Genomic DNA, 20930 nt, shown 5'->3' with positions numbered 1-20930 from the left:
GTAACTAAAAAGGCCGGTTTTCACACGCAATGATTGGTGGCGCCAGGCCGCGCCAGTCGACTAATGTCAGTAAAAATGCAAGTGTAAACACTTGATGCAAACTGGCGCTAGTAATGTGGCGTTTACTGGCGGTTATTGGCCAAAGCATATAACCTCAAAATTTGAGGTTATATGGTTGTTGTCAATTACTGTGTGTTTAATAAATGTTAAATATTTTCCATATTATACGCCAATCACTGTGTAAACACTTGTGAGTTAGCCAGTTGGTTCTGGCGCCAATGAATGCCAGTCAGTTGGCGCCACCAATCATTGCGTGTGATATAAGTACGCGCCGCGTCGCGAGATTAATGCCGGGAGTGTCGTGCAAAGTGTCGAAAATATCGCGCGATCATAAAAGCGACGTGATCTTATCGTCGATTTTCGTGAACGTCGTGGCGAATCGTGGAGAAGAGGAGGGGCCTGGGGAGGCATCGGGCGACGGCGGAGCGACCGTGGGGTGTGTGAGTAGTTGTTAATTTTCTTATATAATTATTTTCTGTCCTGTCAATTCTGTGGTGGATTGTGGATTTCACCGCTTTCGAGGTTTAACTTCGGTGTAATTTCGGGCCGAGTCCGCGATCTCCGGCGTATGCGAGATATGTGAGAAGAGATATTACGTCGCGAACATCGCGTCGTAATTTCTCTCTCTTATTTGCACGGTCGCAATATTATTTGCGCTGCAATTTTTCGCGAATTAATTATGCGAACAATAATAGTTAACGTGGAAATATCCAGCCGCTTGCAACGCCGGCGGCCGCCGCGATTGTTTTTTGCATTTTAAAATCAGATATTTGTTAAAATGACGTTTTAAAAACGGGTGCGATAATTATATAAGTATCGATTATCTTGGACTGTGCTGTAATATAAAAATATTTCTTTTGTTACAGATCTACGCAGAATTACAACTCCGCTGTTGCGCATCGGCCGGAGAGTTATTTTTGAGTTTAATAACCAGTCTACAATGAGTCGTTAGTCGTTAGTCAGATGTCGGAAGAGAGTCGGAAGAAATAGTCATAAGCGTATCGTAAATGGCGATCGGAAGTCTGTAATCGGTGATCGTAAGAGCCAATCGCTTACGATCGCCGATTACAGACTTCCGATCGCTTTACGATACGCTAAGACTTTTTTCGACTCTCTTCCGACATCTGACTAACGACTCGGCTCATTGTAGACTGGCTATAATGTTTTATTACGCAAATCAGTTTTTTTCCGGTTCCGGTTTATTAAAATTTTTTTATTTGAAAGTATTAAATTAAATTATTTACATATTATCAGCTTTTTATTTAATGATTTACTTTTAATACGTAATTATGATAATAATTGTATTAATAATTGTATGTGCAAAGCATTAATGGACTTTAATTTAAAATTATCTATTTTTCACATATATTTGTAAGATTAAACGAACTTACCAAGTGAAGTTCGATCTTAATTATGTCGGGGCCTCGTCCGGATGAACAATATAATAATGTAGTCGCGCCTCTGCGCGCGCATGCCAACAAGGTTCATATCCTGCACCAATGAAAAACGCGCCACTGATCGGGCGGGCCAATCCCGCGCGTCCCCCGGCGCGTGCCTCTCATATTTCAAAGCTGGGGCAAATCGTTCCAGAATATCCGGTCTGAACTGAGGTGAATCCAGATCAGAGGGAGGCGAGAGGATTTTGTTATCTCTAGGGTGGGAAGTTCATCCGGACGAGGCCCCGACATAATTAAGATCGAACTTCACTTGGTAAGTTCGTTTAATCTTACAATTATGTCTAGGGGCCTCGTCCGGATGAACAATATAATAATGTAGATGTTCAAAGCGTACGATTTGCCGGTTGCCTATTAGGGCAGGAAAGTGTACAAAAGTTTCGGTTAAAGTAATTTTGTCACTTATAATCGGACAAAGTTTGTACATAAGGTGTGGTACAATATGTATAACATAAAGTTAAGACTCATACGAACTAATCAGAGCGGAAATCAAGCGGACAAAACACTGTTCGCAAACTCATCCGGGTTCACCATAGGCCTATTGTAAAAATCGGCAAATACCCGAGAAGCCCCCGACCAGATGGCCGCTCTGTAAATATTATCCACTGCGACACCTCTACGCGCCGCCTGCGAGGTAGACGCGTGACGCGTGCTATGGGCCGTAAACGAATCGCTGATTCCATAGCTATGCAAAGATTCGCGAAACCATTTACTAATTGTTTGTACTGAATCGGGACCATGAGGGCGTTTATATGAAATAAACAAAGAATCGCAACCCTCGGAGCGAAGGACTGAAGTTTGCGTAATATAATGCTCTAAGAGCTTGAACAAGCAAAGATTGTCGTGGTCTACGAAACGTGGAAAAATTAAAAGAAGCTGATATCTCCCTGGTGCCGACGTTTTTATCCGATCCGGGACCCGTAGGAAAACTCTTTCCGCATGAAAGGAGATTTGAGAAACTTTTAGGAGAGCCAAAGTCTGGCAATGTTGACCGGACGCTAGGGCCGCGAGTAATACCAACTTCTTGGAAACTGTTTCCAGATTCAAATCTTCATGCGGAAATTGCCTTCCCAATTCAGCGATGACCGGTGAAGGGTCCCAAATGAAATTATACCGAGGGCGCGGCGGTTTAATGACGCTGGCTCCCTTGCAAAAACGCTTTATCAAAGGATTGTCTCCGACGCTATTCATCGATATAAGAGAAACGGCCGACCGTGCGGTATTCAATGTAGAATACGAGCCAGCCGAAGCCAGTTCCGTCGCCAGAAAGTCGAGAACCTGGTTTGGCAGTGGGGCGAATGGCGAGAAGTTATGCCGGTGGCAAAACTGCCACCACGAACGAAGTGGACGGGCGTATTGCTTCAATGTCGCAGGAGCCAATGAGGCCATGAGCGTTACTATTGCCGTCTCCGAGACCTGCTGCGGCCTAAATGCTTCCCGGATAATCTGGCGACCCCCAGGGATAGAGTCTTGTAAGCCGGATGCCTGGTCCTAAGAGGAGAAAACAGCAAATTATCAGCGGGTTCTAGAATGAGTGGGTCAGATACAAGTAATTGACGAAAGAGCGGGAACCAGGGTTGAGATGGCCACCAGGGAACCACTAATACTCCCTCCGCTTCATCCTCCACGATCCTTCTAAGGGCTCGAGGAATTAGAATAAACGGAGGAAATACATAGAAATAAAAATCTTTCCAAGAGAAAGTAAAGGCGTCTACTGCCACTGAGCCTGGATCGGGATGTCAAGAAACATATTGATCACATTTTGCATTTAAGATAGACGCAAAAAGGTCAACATCAAATGGACCAAAAGTCCTGAGAATTGCATCAAAGGCCTCCTCCGATAAGGACCACTCGGAATCGCCTTTTAAGCAGCGAGATTCTTCGTCGGCAATCTTATTGTCAATAGACGCGATATAAGATGCGAATAGAAAGATGTTTCTTTGCTCGCACCAATGCCATATCCCTCTGGCAATGGCTGAAAGACGCGGATGCTTTATTGATCCATATCGGTTGACGTATGAGAGTGCTGTGGCGTTATCTAGACGCAACAAGATCTCGCAATTGCGCAAGTTAGAGGCGAAGCATCTCAAGCCGTAATATGCTGCCAAGAGTTCCAGCTCGTTAATGTGTCGAGTGCCGTCCTCTCTGGATCACCATCCGTGAGTCCGCTCGAGACCACAGTAGGCGCCCCAACCGGTCAGGGAGGCGTCTGTGAATATCTCGCAAGCGTATTGGCCAAAGCAAAATTTGTTAGCGTGGTCGCGGTCCGAGAGGGCCCTGCGCCACCAAGAAGAATCTTCCTGCAAGCTGAGCGGAATATCCATGGTTGCGTCGTAGGATCCACCTGCCGAAATAAGAGCGTTAAATTTTGCTGCTTCAAGGCGCTTCGTATAAATCAGGCTATAACGAAAAGCCGGACAAACTGAAATCAAAGATCCTATTAAAGTTGCAAATTCCCGTATGGAGCTTCGTCGCTTTTTTGAAAAAGCCAGCACCACACGCAGAAGCTTCTCCCGGCGGACGTCGGGGATCGACATGGCTTGCCGAATCGAATCAAAATTAAATCCAAGATATTTCTTTAATGTCGAGGGCTCCAAATCTGATTTCTTAAAGTTGACGATAAAACCTAGGGATGAAAGCAGTTCTATGTGCGTATGCACGTTATCCAGACAATCCTCTGGAGAAGAACCGAGTATAAGAAAGTCGTCCAGGTAAAGTACGGAAGAGAATCCCCGACGTCGCAAGTGAGTCGTAACCGGGCGAAGAATCTTGGTAAAAATATAGGGTGCCGTAGAAAGCCCGAAGGGGAGAGCGGCAAAAGCATAAACCAAACCTCTCCACTAAAAACAAAGGAATTTTCTGTCATCTGGATGAATCGGGACCAGCAGGTAGGTATCCTCCAAATCTAAGGTCGCTATATATGTTCCTGGAAGCAAAAGCTGAACCACAGTTCTCCAATCTTTTAAGTTTAACACAAGTCTTACGCTCCCGGAAGATTTTTCGACTAAAAAAAAGGACCAAAGGAACTGAACTGCGGCTGGCTCAACTACCGTAATTGCGCCTTTAGACAATAGACGAGCGATCTCCTCGTCGCAACGAGATGCAGTCAAGCGCGAAAACTTAGGTTCTGTAATTAAGGGCCTACACGGTGGGGGGGAGGCGAAGGGAATTCTGTAATTCCAAATCGCGTCCAGAACTACGGGATCCGACGTGATGGCCTCCCACTGGTCTGCGAAATAATTTAGCCGCCCAGCAGTCCTTACCGGGTCTAGTGCCGACGAGAGCGGGAACGAGAGCGGGAACGAGATCTCCGCGGTCGCCTGTTCGAGCGCTGAGCCCCTGCCTGGCGCGTCGGCTTCGAGGTTCGAGCCGCAGGGGCTCTCCTGTTTCCCTGATGTTTTACGGGCTGGTTTTTTCCCTGAGGCTTGGCGCACCGGTTGAATAACGGGCTTAGGAGCCGGGGCAGTCCCTTTCTTTAAATCTTTGGCAGCTTTCTCACCAGTCTGAGCATCCTTTAGATCTTCTGTGAAGGAAGAGCCGAAAAGCCATTCGTCAATCGGAGCCGAATCCGCAATGGTCTTCTCCATCATGCTCAGAATCGGTTTAATGAAGGCTCTCCTAGCCAGGGAGAGGTTATGTTGGTGATCCGAAAGGAGACGAATTCCAACAGCCACCTGTAACAAAGAATCTCGGCTTCCTTCTAGAAGGAGAGATGTTATGTCGGGCTTCAAGAGCTCCGAGACTCCTGATCCTAAAGCTCTCAAACAAGCCGCGACTTGTCTCTGCTCCTGCATTTGGTAGTCATCACGCTTTGTTGAGCTTTGGCTGGCACAACGCCGCCAATTCAGCTTTGGCTTCGTATTTCTCGAGAAGTTGAGTACGCAAAGTCTCGCCAATACCTTCCCGAACAGCTTTTCTGGTGAATTCGAAAAGCGCAGGTTCCCAGGACGAGTTGACTGGAGGCTGCGTAGGTACCGCAAAGAGTTCGTCCGCCAAGGACGGGGGAACCGGAGGCGGGATGCTATCATCCGGCTCGACTTTGCCCTCGAAAGTGACGACAGGAACTTCTGGCGCTGCGTCCCGAGATCAGGAAGTGAGAGATACAGCGCAGAGCAAGGGACAATCGGTTATGTCCCCTCTTTGCCAAATTACTTTCGTAGAAAAGTAATGAGGGTCAACAAGGGGACATACCTGGATCAATGCCCCGGTCCTCAGGGACCGTTTGTCCTTGCTTCTCTGGTATCTGGCCTGAAACGGGCGTTCTAACCTCCAAGGCATCGAGACGCTTGCTCTGCGTCTCAAGGAGCGTGAGAATCCTCTGCATCGTGGTATCGTCTGCGGGAATCGTACTCAGATTCGGAGACGGGGTGCGGTGAGGTGATAGAGAGCCTTTCGGATCGCGAGATCTGTAGCTATGCGAGCGGTCCGAACTTCGAGAACAATCGCGAGAGCGGGAACGCCCGCGGGATCGCGAAAGCTCGCGGGACCGCGACCGTTCACGGGACCGCGAACGATCGCGCCGATATTTATGGCGCCTCGAGGATCGACGATGTTTTTCCCTTACTGCAATTCTCCTACACACCGAAAACCGAAACTTTATTGAGGAACCTGTTGACTTCACGGCAACAGAAAACACAATGAGAGGCACGCGCCGGGGGACGCGCGGGATTGGCCCGCCCGATCAGTGGCGCGATTTTTCATTGGTGCAGGATATGAACCTTGTTGGCAAGCGCGCGCAGAGGCGCGACTACATTATTATATTGTTCATCCGGACGAGGCCCCTAGACATAATTTGTATTTTGACAATTAGTAGTCTTGAGTAATGAGGAGGGGAGGAAAGTGGCTGACCACTTTTATTTACATAAATTACAAAAATATTTTCGAGGCTCTAGAATCTATCCATTTCCGAGCCTATCCTTTTCAAGGCAATAAATTATAGCAACTTACAGTTTTTTTTCGGTTCTGTTTTGTTACAATTTTTATTAAATTAAATTATTTACATATGCATACTGCGTGTGCCACTGTAAAGTTGGCACCTCATTTTTCAAAAATTGTCTGAATGTATCTTCCAAAAGAAATTTTTCTTAATTGAATTAGTGTTGCTTGCCCTAAGTCAAGCCTCAGCTCCTCCCGTCCCATGTACTCCCATCGTTTCCAGAAACAAATCAATATATGATTCAAATGAATGTTACGCGCCAGTTAACGAATTTGTGGACATTATGCATTACCTGTTGAAAATATTCGTGGACATGTTTACGTAGTTCACTCTCTAAAAGAGAATCAGTGTATTTTTACTGGGAAACAGTAAATAGTCACTGATTGAAGCAGTTATGAGTATACCACTGAGAATCAGTGACATTTTATTGAAAGAATTAGTATTAATATTTGTTGAGATGTGCAATTTAGCCTTAAGCATTATGATTTAGCCTTTAGCATTTTTTTCTTTCAGTTGGCAATCGTACATTCCTTTTTTTTTCCTTTTCTGTACGTTGTCAGGCAGTCCATAGCTAAGCGTCGACGAGGAAACACGTGTGAATAAATCTTTCTTAATACTTAATACTTAGTGTATTAAATTCACGCCCGCTATCCGTATCCCAAAGCGCTACTCAACAGGTTATGGGCCCAGTGCTTTGATCGGGCGCGCCGCGGAAATTAATTCGAAAGACTCACGCGTTCTCAACTCCAAAATCGTGTGCCAAACACGTGCTCAAGATGTCGGACGACAAGAATAAAGTACCGCCGTTCGACGGCACTAACTACAGCAATTGGAAATTTTGAATGGAGACACTTCTCGACGAATTGGACCTACTGGAAGTAATCCAGGAACCATTGAACAATTCAATACAGGAAATTCGAAACTCAGCAGGGGCACCTGAAGTCAAGGTAAAAAAGGAAGAGACCATACGCAAAAAGGATAAACGCTGCAAATCGCAAATCGTGCAACGTGTCGCTGACACGCATCTTGAATATATCAAGGACAAAGACACCGCGTATGAGATCTGGACAGAATTGAGGGATACCTTTGAAAGAAAGGGAATGGCAGGTCAGTTACTGCATAGGAAAGAACTCCTCACTCTAAAATTCAATCCGGGCAAAGAAACACTGGAGTCTCACTTTCAACGTTTCGACCGTCTCATACGCGATCTTAAATCAACGGGCGCTACATTGGATGAGACTGATGTGGTGTGCCATTTGCTACTCACGATGCCGAGTGAGTATGACACCATAGTCACGGCATTGGAAACGCTTACCGCAGAAGCACTCACGACGAATTTTGTCAAAGCTCGTCTCAGGGACGAGGAAATGAAGCGGCTATCCAAACAAAGAAAGAGCAAGAACGAAGCATCGCAACCTTCAACCGCCTTCTCGACAAATCAAGGCAAACGGAATTATAAGTGCCACAACTGCGGGAAAGTCGGCCATTTTCGTTCGCAGTGCAAACGACCTCCAAAGTCGGAACAGAAAACAAAAACAGCAAACGTAGCAACAGACAGCAAGGCACGTGATGTCGAAGAAACTGAGGCATACAGTTTTTCTGCTCGTATCACGGAAGGTAAATCAACCTCTACTTGGTGTTTAGACTCTGGCGCATCAGAACACTTGGTAAGAACTCCTAAAAATATAAATAATGTGCGTAAACTGAAATGCCCTGTAAACATAAAGGTTGCCAAGTCAGGTGTGACTTTGAAAGCGGAAAAGATCGGAGATCTGCGCGTTAAATCGAAAGTGGGAGACAAGTATAACAGCATTGTCATTACGAATGTGCTGATTGTTCCCGGACTGGAAATGAATCTCTTGTCTGTTCGTAGGCTTGAAATAAATGGACTTTCAGTGACCTTCAAGGACGGCCAAGGTGTCATCCAAAAGGGCGGCACGGTCGTCGCCGTCGCTCAACGACGAAACAAGCTCTATGAGCTAAATTTGATGCATGATACTGAGACGGCCAACCTCAGCGCAGCTGAACAAAACTTTAAACTTTGGCACTTGCGCTTCGGACACATCAGCGATGGAAGACTACGGAAGCTCACCAACATCGCCGAAGGAATCAACCTACACTCTGAAGAGAAGTCATCTAAAATATGTGAGATCTGCGTTCGAGGGAAACAGACAAAACTTCCACATAAGAAGGAACGACGACGGGCCACACGACCACTCCAGCTGATCCACAGCGACCTATTTGGCCCTGTGACCCCTACGTCACACGACGGAAAGCGATACCTTCTAACATTCATTGATGACTTTACGCATTTCACGGTTGCGTATCCGATCGAGGCGAAGTCAGAAGTCTACAGATACTTTAAGCTTTATGAGTCTATGGTAACCGCACATTTCAATTATAAGATCTCTCGTTTTAGGTGCGACAATGGGCGAGAGTACATCTCCAAACAGATCAGGGACCACTTCGAGGAACACGGAATTCAGTTTGAATACACAGTCCCGTATACGCCCGAGCAAAATGGCGTAGCGGAACGTCTGAATCGAACCATCGTGGAAAAGGCTCGATGCATGTTACTGAACTCAAACTTGACAAAGTCCTTTTGGTCTGAAGCTGCACTCACTGCAATATATCTGCTAAACAGATCGCCCACGGAAGCACTCCGAGAGAAGACGCCAGCGGAAATGTGGTTTGGCGAAAAGCCCTGTCTAAGAAAAATCCGCATATTCGGATGCTTGGCATACCTACACATACCAAAGCAGCAACATGCACGAAAATTTGACTCCAAATCGAATCACTGCATCATGGTGGGGTACGCTCCAAATGGCTACAGACTCTGGTTACCGGAAAAGAGAAAAATCGTGCATGGTCGAGATGTAATCTTTGACGAGACCAAATTTCCAACTCCCTACGATACAGACCTTGTAATGAGATGGGAGGTAAGTTACCCAGAGGAAGAAAACGAGGAAGAAAACGAGGAAGAAAACGAGGAAGAAAACGAGGAAGAAGACCACATGGAGGACGAAGAGGAAGACACGGACGACGCATCTGACTCGGAAACAACTGAGAAAGAGAAACTCTTACCGCCTCTAAAACACTCGACTCCTTCAGGGGACCTACCGAGACGAAGCAAACGAGAAAGAAGGCCACCTACACCCTTACAGTACACGGTACTGGCTCTGATCTGAATGCCGAAACTTACGTTGATGATGTGCCAAATGACTTCCAAGACATCGAAGGGAGAGACGATAGTAAAAACTGGTACCAAGCTGTATCAGAGGAAGTACAAGCACTCAAGCAAAACAATACATGGACAATGACAAAGCTACCTTCGGGACGACGTGCCATATCCAGTCGTTGGATTTTTCGTCTGAAACGGGACGAAGATGGAAATCCAGAACGATATAAAGCGAGACTAGTCGTTAAAGGATGCTCGCAGAAAAAGGGACTAGACTATGATGAAGTATACGCCCCGGTAGCCAGGCTCACAACAGTCAGGACACTCCTCTCCGTCGTAAACCAGGAAGAATTACACGCAATTCAAATGGATGTGAAGAATGCGTTTCTTCACGGAAATCTACAGGAGGAGATATATGTAAAGATACCAGATGGAATCAAAGGCAAACCCGATCACGTACTAAAACTAAATAAATCAATTTATGGACTCAAACAAGCTCCAAGAGTTTGGAACGAGAGATTTGATGAGTTTGCAAAACGAATTGGCTTCAAACAATCACCTCATGACAGATGTTTATATGTAAAAGTGTCTAAATCTTTAAAAATTTATCTCTTATTATATGTAGATGACATCATCCTGGCCGGCAGTGACTTAAGGGAGCTTGAAAGGGTCAAATGTTCGCTCAAAGGAGAATTCAAGATGACTGATCTCGGACACCTTCACAGCTTTCTCGGCATCAAAATTGTTCGGAGAAACAACGAGATGCACCTCACACAAGCCGCATACATCAAGAAACTGCTCACGCGTTTTTACATGGAAGATTGCAAGGGTTCGAACACTCCTATGGAAGCAAAACCCGATTTTAATACCGACGAAACAACGGAAATCATCATTGAGCAGAAGCCATACAAGGAACTCGTGGGCTGCCTTATGTATGTAATGCTAAATACCAGGCCTGATCTGAGCGCAGCGGTAAATTACTATAGCAGTTTTTCAAAGCAATGCAACACAACAACACTGGAAGGGACTGAAGAGAATTCTTCGATATTTAAAGGATACGATGCACTACGGTCTCATATATCGCAAACAACAGTCTGCTGCACTCGCAACATACGCTGATTCCGACTGGGCTGGATCCAAGGACAGGAAGTCCACCACCGGTTTCCTGCTGGAAGTTTATGGAAACGACGTGTCGTGGACGACAAGGAAACAGACGACGGTAGCACTCTCTTCTACGGAAGCTGAGTATGTTGCACTGGCCAGTGCAGCTGCGGAACTGATCTGGCTGAAAAACCTACTCAATGACCTACTTGTCACCTGTGAAACTCCGGTGACACTCTATGAAGATAACCAGTCAAGTATTCACCTACTAAATAAATGGGAACACCGGCGACTAAAACATTTGGATGTTAAATACCACTTCGTAAGGGACTTGGTGCTGCAGAAGATCATCGAAGTGAAATACGTGCCATCCACAAGCCAAAAGGCGGACATTCTAACAAAAAGTCTGAGTAAAAACTTGTTTGAGAAATTCAAACCTCTAATCGGAGTTGAACATTGTTAAATGGAATCAAAGCTTAATATTTAATTCTATTCCATTTTTTGTTTGTTCAGCTACTCAACATCTTTCACTCGAGTCATTGCTCACGTTCACAATATCAGTTGTAAATTCATTTTGATTTATATAAAGACTCTAAATTGAGAGGGGGTGTTGAGATGTGCAATTTAGCCTTAAGCATTATGATTTAGCCTTTAGCATTTTTTTCTTTCAGTTGGCAATCGTACATTCCTTTTTTTTCCTTTTCTGTACGTTGTCAGCATGATGTAAAAAGAAAGGTGTTTCATTCCCGAGATGCGCAGTGGTCTAAAATAATGACTGCCTTCTGACCAATCAAAAAGCCTCCCCAAATGTAAAAAGCAACATGGCTACTTCCATGATATGTAAGAGGTTAGATTGTTAGCCGCCGCATGAGCGGATTCTCGCTTAAATCCAACCGGCGAGTTTTGCTTATCTGACGTCTAGTTCCTGGTTGTTCCTGTCATACTTACGGAAGTAGTAGGAGAAAGAATAAAAAATACACAGGACTCAATGTCTCTGCTAGACAGAGAGAAGGTGGATCATTACCGTCGAATGTAAATGCATCGCATAACCTTGCTTCTTTAATTGACTAATTTAGATCTAACATTCGATAAGAAGGTATTTATCATTAGAATTAATAATAATATTTATAAATATAAATGTTTTTGTTTTATTAGTGCATGTAATGAATTATATAAAAAATTTCTTTGAAAGACATTTCATCATCATAATATTGTAACTTTGATGAGAATATAAGCAACATATTAGCAATCTTCTTATCTGTTTGTGAAGAAGAGCTTCTATGAGGAACGGTCAGCTTATGATTGGACCAATAAGGAAAAATCGAAGTCTCTAGACAAACCATCGTACACCAGTTTACAGCGCAGTTTCTTGGGCCGGTCCAACGAATCTACTACTACGTTTACGCGAGCGTTACTTCTGTAGTAACTTATGATAATTCCTTCGCGTAAACGGGATTTTGTAGTAACTTACGATAATTTACTCCGCGTAAACGAGTGATATATCGTAAGTTACTACAGAAGTAACGCTCGCGTAAACGTAGTATACCTACGGCTACTACGATAAGAAGTTTGTCCTGGCCATCTTTAAATGTGCCAATTTATTATTAGTAAACTACATATTATATTTTGTTTACAGAAACAATGCCATCGTGTTCCATAAAAAATTGCAAAAATCGAACATGCGACGGAGATGCAAGAGGAATAACCTTTTTTAGATTTCCGAAAGAAACTCCAATTCGTCAGCAATGGCTTAATGCTTGTCAACAAACTGAGACAAGTTTGAAAGTTAATAAGACTGAGAAAACTAAACAGAGAGATAATAGAAAATAACATACGTAAGAAAAAATAAAAAAATATATATAAACTGTCTAATAAAGAAAATGTTGATAAAAATAAAATAACGTTATAAAATATAAATGCATTTATTTATTTGTTATTATTATACTAGCATGCCCCGCCGGGCTTCGCCCCGGCCCCGGTATTTGGTGTATTTGGATATCTTTCTAGATTTTTTTGATTTTTTTTTTTTTTTTTTAAGTTAATCCAACAAGCCATAGATTATTAAAATCTGTCCAGCCGTTCTTGAGTTATAAATGGTGTAACTAACCCCCCCGACTTTGTTTTATATATATAAATTATACTAACTTTTATACACTTATTTTTTATGAATAGCACGGCTTCTAAAACTTAAAGCGGTCTACATAGTCCGATCTTATTATATTTAATATTATCATAGGTTTATATATATATATATTTATATATATATATATAAATAAAGCATTGCAACGGCCATTGTATCAATGACAGCATTTTATAACGTAACTAATGGTTCAATGAAGAAAATTTGTTTTCGAAAAAGAAATTCTTATTTCGTCGGCTGCGTTTCGGCATCCATACAACTGATTGTAGAACCGGCCTAATCAATCTAGGTTAATAATTTTATCATTTCAAATTATATTACGTATTTTTATTTTTATGTAGTCTTTTATTACTTTAAAAATTTTTAATTTTGTTTGTATTTTTTTTACATTTACAACTTTTCTTTACATTTTTACCAATACTGCATTAGAATTTTGCGCTACATTTGGGGAGTGAATTTGATTGGCTGCTCCGTATTTGGCCGCCATTATGCGCAATGAAACACCTTTCTTTTTACATCATGGTTGTCAGGCAGTCCATAGCTAAGCGTCGACGAGGAAACACGTGTGAATAAATCTTTCTTAATACTTAATACTTAGTGTATTAAATTCACGCCCGCTATCCGTATCCCAAAGCGCTACTCAACAATATTGACTGTTTTAATCAGTAATATTGGACTACTAGAAACAGGGACTTAAAGCAGCAAAATCAGTAATGTGAGCTGATTAAATCAGTAATATTGACTATTTCAATCAGTAATATTATACTACTAAAACAGTGACTTTGAGCAGCAAAATCAGTAATGTGAGCTGATTAAATCAGTAATATTGACTGTTTTACTCAGTAATATTGGACTACTGGAAACAGTGACTTTGAACAGCAAAATCAGTAATGCAAGCTGATTAAATCAGTAAATGTCTCAGCAAACAGTAACAAAGAGTAATAACCTTAATACATATTATAACTTTTTATTCAACAATGTAATTGTTACGTACAAAATGTTTACAGAATGAAGTAAATTAAAAATTAAGTAAGTAAACAATAATAACCAATATTCGACGCGTGTTAAATATATTGAGCTTTGCGCAAAGAATCCTGTTTTTTACACAATTTTTACCGCGTCTCTCCAAGCTAATAACAATGTTGCAAAGGAAAACGATCCAGGAAGCGGTAGACAAGGGTGAATCTTTACCACCTTCCATCGACAGAACGAAAAAAGCTCGGAAAAAAGCGAAAGATAAAGCCGAAGATTATCAAATAAATATCGCAATAAAAAAATCTCTAGAAAATGATTTCAAGATAATATCCTGTAGCTTTTTTCGCTAGGTTACATTCCCTAGTGCTTGGAGAAGGCGTTTACAGAATACGATTATAAGCAGCGGTGCTCACGAGAGAGAACGATACAGAAGGACTTACGTAATAATTAGAAATAATATTATTTTATTCAAGATAGTAACCGAAAATATATAAAACGCGCATTGATTAATATGAATTAGATATAGATATTATGCAATATTATCCAGTGTAATATTAGAAATATTAATATGAGTAGAAGACACCAAAGCATGGTGTCTTCTAAGCACTTTATACCCGATATTTTAAAACAATAGTTTTCTAAGAAATCAAAAAAATATATTAGTGTTTCTGGATACTTAACGTCAAAAACATAATATGTTTTGACCAATAAATCGAATGCCATGATAAGCGAGTTCAAAGTTTTGTTGTCCAAAGTTAAAGTTTGATTGCCAGCTTGAATGAAATACTGTGCTGCAGATTGTCCCTTGATTAGAATAATATAGGGCTGAATTAGATTATTAGATTCATTCCTTAGCTTACGAGCTTGTGCCTCTATGTTTGTTCCTTCCTAAAAAAAAGGATTTTTCTGTGTGTTAGCAAGTATTAATATATAACTTTTAAATGCACTAACCGAACTTACAGGCCATATCTGTATTAACGAAGAATTTGGAAAAATAGGAGGATAAATTTCATCATGTTGTCCCTTATCAATGTTCTTCTGAAATTAAATATCCAAATATTTGAATCGTGTTTTAACAATCATATTTATATCAATTTATACTAAGAAATTATAAGAATAAGAAATAAAAGACTTACTTCTTTTGATAAGTTTCCAACGATAACCGAGATTAATAATCTTATTCTGTTTGATGTTCAGTTCTCTGGTTCAATACGCCGTGGTTTATGCTGAAAATGAAAAGGAAGAAACAATCTCTAGTTTATCGCGCTTTAGTATGGGTCCGTTGGGCCTCCATCTTTGCCCCGTTGGCAAACTATAACCTCGCCCCGTTGGGCCACCGTACTCGTCAGTACCCGCGGTAAATGAACCACGGCTCAAGAAGCTTTCGTACTTACTTTTAACCTCACCGTTTTAGCAAGCACGCTTAACTTAGTACCGCAGCTTCTCTCGTTCTTCGTAATGTACATTTAGCACCGCTTCGTCCTTCGTCATTGCACGTATACTTTGTTCTCGTCTTCTGTTTCACACATCACTGACATCACAATCCTGTTCCGCTTCCTCGCACCATCATTCAGGATCCAACAGATAATAATCTAAGAGCTGGCAACGGAAAAAGCAACATGCCTCGGTCCATGAAATATCTTACCTGGAAAAGGTTCGATTGCTGCCGGCAAAGAGAAAGCCCGACCGTCAGAAGGCGGACTGGAAGCTATGTGGGTGGGCTTGCGATCAAACGTGTAAATTTTTCAACAAAAAAACTATCGGCACGGCTGAAAATTTGCATAGGTATCGAGGAGTATGAAAAAAAGCAGGAAAAAAATTGTCAGAAGAGTAAGTAGAAGCTAAAGGGTTGTCAGAAGCTGCCAAAGTTGCGAAAAATTTCAGAAAATTTACATATTAAGAGGCACTTCTGACAATTTGCATTTGTATTGTTTACGTATAGAATAAACTAAGTGCAAAGTGTCAGAAGGCAAAGTGGAAGCGATCATGAGAAAATCGGGTGCAAAGTGCGAGAGCGTCTTTCGGCGCGCGGCGCAGCGCCCAGTGGACCGATAGCTTTTCTCTTGATTTTCACACCGTACTTACATATTTCATAGCACTACTGACAATTTATCTGAATATTCATAAAGGACTAAAATATTCATAAAGAACTATTATTAAAATTTCAGAAGTCAATTGAGAAAAATTAATAAATTTAATTAATTTTGTATCGTAACTTTAGTAACATATTTTGCGTGATTTTTATTATCTTTAATAAAAGCATATTGAAATGTTGAAATATAAGTGAAAAATAAATTTCTGAATGTTCAAGTTTGAAAAGTATGAAATAGACAAAGTTTTATGAGGGGATTATAGATGAATATCTCTGAATGTCGTTTAGCCGTTGACCTGCGTTTCAGGTACACGAAGCGCGCGGGTTCTTGCGAACATCTGCTCGTTTGTTTGCTGTCTCCCTTCTTCCCTCTCTCTTTCGATCTTTTGCTCTGAAATGACCGTTTGTCATTTGAAAGCAGAAACCAAGGGGAAAGACGTTTTCGGAGGAGATCGAGAAGGTAGTTTGGCTTGTAACTCAGACGCTGCAACACGGTTAGCCCCGAGATTTAATTTTTCTTTTTTATTTTGTATTTGCAAACGACAAAATGAGTTCTAAGTTATCTTGTGTTTTTAATTGTGAAGCTGTTTCCGATAAAATTATAAAATTTACCGAAGAAAATTTACAACAGTGCCGCGAAAAACTTCGTATTCGTGTTGCATTAAAGATGAAATACAACGATATCGTTTTTCCTGACTGTGTGAACGATGTTCATGGATATCACTCCACTTGCCGAAAAAATTTCTTGGCAATCCCGAAAAAATACATTGATAAATACGAAGAACTTCAAAACAAATCTACCGAAATAAATGTTAATCCCACTGTAGTTGCTGCAGCCTCGACGTCATTTGCAAGTGTCTCAGGTAATTTAGATATTTACAGTAACAGTTTATAGCATGTCTAAACAATTTTGTATAAAAATTAATTAATTTATTTATATTTTTTATAACACTTTAAATTATTCTCAGATATTTATATTTTGTCAATACTGTGTAGAAGTATTAATAACGGTTCTTTTATTACCACGATACGTAAAAAAATTCATATTTTATTTAAACATTATAATTTATACATTTTCAGACAGCGCCAATATTGAGAAACAAACGGAATCAACGCAAGCTACGTCTATGCCCGTTGGGCAACAATACGATGAACATCAAAACAAATCCAAAGTAAACAATAATCCTGCTTTAGTTGTAGACGCTTCGACATCATTTGCAAGTGTCTCAGGTAATTTAAATATTTACAGTAATAATTTATATTATGCGTAACAGTTTTGTATACAAATTAATTGTGAAATAACACTGTTTAAATTATTCAAATATTTATATTTCGGTAATAATGTAGAAGTATTAATAACGTTTTTTTTTACAATCACGATACGTAAAAAAATTCATATTTTAAATTACCTATCTATTTACAGACAGCGGCAGTATTGAACAAGGAATGAAATCACCGCAAGCTACGTCCATGACTGTTGATCTTGAAGAGGATAAAGCAAGTGGCAAGCAGGGACCAAGTGTCGAGGAGGAAGCGAGTGACGACGAGGAAGCGAGTAGCGATAATATTGTAAATCAGGAAAGTGGTGAAAAAATTTGTTTTTTTTGCGATAAAAACCGAAAAGTATATAATTATCGTGCATTACCCCTTCACTCATCGGTAGTCGAAAAATTTCAAAACGATATTTTTGCAATTGCGAATGCTTGTAGGGATCGCAAAATCGAGAGCAAATTAGGCGCTTTAAATATAAATAGTAAAGTTTATTATCATAACCCATGCAAAAAAACCTATATTAGAAAAAACGTTATCGATCCAGTAACTCCTGATACTGATTGGCATAAAAAAAAAATTCCATGAATCGACATACGCGGATATTTGCGGAGATTTGTTGAGGAACATATAATAAATAAGAAAGAATGTCATTTATTACATTTTCTCACAGAATGTTACAATGAAATTCTTGAAAAATTGTATGTTCGAGAATTTAAATCTTTCGACGTGAAATATACTTCTCAACATCTTCTAGAAAAGTTGCACAAAACTTTTGGCGACAAAATTCAAGTCATTTTAATGCACAATAAAAAATTAATTGCTCCTAGAGATGGCGGCGTTATTACTGAGGAAATTTTATCTGATTTTTATGATTTTGAATTACTATCTCGCGCTGCGTTGATGTTGAAAAAAAAAGTTTTATTAATAGCGAAACAAACACTTCCAAAAAATTTGAAAGTCAGCGACATTATTGCAGGAGAATGTGAAATTCCAAAAGATCTCGCAGATTTCATGCGAAATCTTGTATGTGGCATCGATTCGAGGAAAAAAAGCTCTGAATGCGCGCGTAAAGTAGATAGCATTATACCTCGAAAAAACCTAAGTAACAAGTGGTAGATCTTTATATCTCGAAAAATCTCGAAAAAATCTAAGCAGTAGTATCTTTATTTCCGAAAAATTATAACCCAAGTGATACACGTCACAAAATTATGTTACCTTATCAAAAAGAAGAGTCGCGTTTCAAGTGATCTATTACAATTACAAAAAAGAAATGATATCTCTTTAAGTTAGAGCGCCAATTACAGAGAGAACATGTATATTGCCTCAAAAAATAATTGTTGCACTACATTGAAAAATCTTTACATTGTGTCAATTAGAAAAGAATGTATAATAACAATTTTATAAAATTAAAAAATTTTATTTAAATTTAACAAGGGAATACAAGATATTTAAATACAAAGTTATTTACATGTGTATTTTTTAATGGCCACAAAGAATTACAGAAGTAACAGTACAAAATAAAAATATTTTATTAAAATACATAAATTTTTCTTGTAAAAAAACTTGGCGCTGCTAGACCTTTTAAATAAATAAAAACAACAATAAATAAAAATAATTCAGAGAAGAATACAATGGGAGTAATATTAAATGATTATCAGCGTGGATGTGGGAGTGAGTGATATGGGTGTGCGTGACTACGCGGACGGCGGATAATGCGGCTTATAATTAAGTATAGAATAAGTTTATTTATTTATTTAAAATTTCGAGGTCTAACAGCGCCAAGTTTTTTTACAAGAAAAATTTATGTATTTTAATAAAATATTTTTATTTTGTACTGTTACTTCTGTAATTCTTTGTGGCCATTAAAAAATACACATGTAAATAACTTTGTATTTAAATATCTTGTATTCCCTTGTTAAATTTAAATAAAATTTTTTAATTTTATAAAATTGTTATTATACATTCTTTTCTAATTGACACAATGTAAAGATTTTTCAATGTAGTGCAACAATTATTTTTTGAGGCAATATACATGTTCTCTCTGTAATTGGCGCTCTAACTTAAAGAGATATCATTTCTTTTTTGTAATTGTAATAGATCACTTGAAACGCGACTCTTCTTTTTGATAAGGTAACATAATTTTGTGACGTGTATCACTTGGGTTATAATTTTTCGGAAATAAAGATACTACTGCTTAGATTTTTTCGAGATTTTTCGAGATATAAAGATCTACCACTTGTTACTTAGGTTTTTTCGAGGTATAATGCTACCACTTTCTTTTTTTTTTTAGGTAACAACATATACACTACTATACGTGTACTTGGCGCCTTTTTTTACCTTTTTTTAAAAAAGGTAATTTTGTGCGGATATCACGCCTTTTTGTAGTATATTACGCATTGTATAAACAGTATGTACAGGATAAAGCTATTTGGAGGTATAATACTACCACTTTGTTTTTTTCGAGGTAACAACATAACAGGGTAACAACATAATACATATACACTATTATGCGTGTACTTGGCGCTCATTTTACTTTTTTTTAAAAAAGGTAATTTTGTACGGATATCACGCCTTTTTGTAGTGTTACGCAACTTAATCTTATAAACAATATATCTTATAATTTCATAAACCGTATATAATACAAGGTATGAAGCTAAAAGTGTTACGGACTATTATTTCTAAAGAAAACAACAATTTAATATTTTGCTCAGTTTTTTAAAAATAATAATCTGTAACACTTTTAGTTGTACACCTTGTATATATTTTTCAATTTCAACATAAAACATAATCGCAATAAAGCATGATTAATGTTAATAAGTCGTTAACTGTAAAATTCTTTATTTATTTTTATTTGCGTGTCTTACTGAATGTTGTTCGCAACTGTATATGTACCGATATCTTCAGGTATCGATATTTTTGATAATTATTTTACGTCAGACATAATTTTAATTCATCCAATTTTTATTATGTCTAAACATAATTTTTGTCCAATTTTTATTATGTCTAGACATAATTTTAATTCAGCGATTTTTATTATGTCATGACATAATTTTAATTCTGCCGCTAGGGAAATTTTAAGTCGATTTTTATGAATCAAGCTTGAATTCAATGTTTAGGTGTCCCAGGTTGCCGATGACGAGGTCCACATAGCGCGCTCTATAGTTTTCGGTATCCAGGTGTATTAATACCTTGAATTTGATGGCCACGTGTTCCAAGTTGCCGATGACGAGGTCCACATAGTGCGCTTCGTAGTTTTCGGTGTCTACATGTATTAATACCTCGAATTCGATATCTACGTGTCCTACATTGGGTGCGTTCAGCCGATACTTTGCTAGCCTAGCAATCGTGAGCAGTCGCTCGTTTTCGCTCGTTTCCTCTTTTTTGACTTACTGGATTAAAAAGAGAAGAAACGAGCAAAAACGAGCAACTGCTCACGATTGCTAGGCTAGCGGAGTATCGGCTGAACGCACCCATTCAGATTTAAAGTTATTAATACACCTAGACACCAAAAACTATGAAGCGCATTATGTGGACCTCGTCATCAGCAACCTGGGACACCTAGACATCAATTTCAAGGTATTAATACACGTAGACACCGAAAACTACGGAGCGCAATATGTGGACCTTGTCATCGGCAACCTGGGACACCTAAACATTGAATTCAACATATTATTACACCTGGACACCGAAAACTACGAAGCGCACTATGTGGACCTCGTCAT

The 20930-nt window shown here is 39.8% G+C and overlaps 2 protein-coding genes and 1 long non-coding RNA gene across 5 annotated transcripts; 1 reads left to right on the top strand and 2 right to left on the bottom strand.

The window, feature by feature from the left end:
• Positions 1-1447: 1447 nt before the first annotated feature.
• LOC143899054 (uncharacterized) lies at positions 1448-6181 on the bottom strand. The gene is made up of 3 exons (XM_077409006.1): positions 5706-6181; positions 4778-5587; positions 1448-3005 (listed from the first exon to the last, which is right to left on the bottom strand). The coding sequence occupies exons 1-3, from the start codon at positions 5790-5792 to the stop codon at positions 2004-2006; spliced, it is 1899 nt and encodes a 632-aa protein (XP_077265132.1). The 5' UTR covers positions 5793-6181; the 3' UTR covers positions 1448-2003.
• Positions 6182-13521: 7340 nt separating this feature from the next.
• On the bottom strand, positions 13522-15901 carry LOC143898983 (uncharacterized). Of its 2 annotated transcripts, XR_013257351.1 has the most exons (4): positions 15239-15901; positions 14981-15070; positions 14805-14882; positions 13522-14732 (listed from the first exon to the last, which is right to left on the bottom strand). It is a non-coding gene; the product is annotated as an uncharacterized LOC143898983 (long non-coding RNA). The 2 variants fall into 2 exon arrangements; XR_013257350.1 differs by having other exon boundaries at positions 14981-15685.
• Positions 15902-16139: 238 nt separating this feature from the next.
• On the top strand, positions 16140-18979 carry LOC143898963 (uncharacterized). Of its 2 annotated transcripts, XM_077408818.1 has the most exons (4): positions 16140-16430; positions 16521-16799; positions 17017-17166; positions 17360-18979. In XM_077408818.1, the coding sequence occupies exons 2-4, from the start codon at positions 16604-16606 to the stop codon at positions 17791-17793; spliced, it is 780 nt and encodes a 259-aa protein (XP_077264944.1). In that variant the 5' UTR covers positions 16140-16430; positions 16521-16603; the 3' UTR covers positions 17794-18979. The 2 variants fall into 2 exon arrangements, with proteins under 2 accessions (XP_077264944.1, XP_077264943.1); XM_077408817.1 differs by having other exon boundaries at positions 16141-16799.
• The last annotated feature ends 1951 nt before the right edge of the window (positions 18980-20930 follow it).

Source organism: Temnothorax americanus, unplaced genomic scaffold, assembly GCF_048541705.1.
Source record: "Temnothorax americanus isolate GAGA-0224 unplaced genomic scaffold, ASM4854170v1 Scaffold25, whole genome shotgun sequence".
NCBI lineage: Eukaryota > Metazoa > Arthropoda > Insecta > Hymenoptera > Formicidae > Temnothorax > Temnothorax americanus.
The sequence above is the reverse complement of the archived record's forward strand: the minus strand, read 5'-3'. Positions and strand labels throughout refer to the sequence as shown.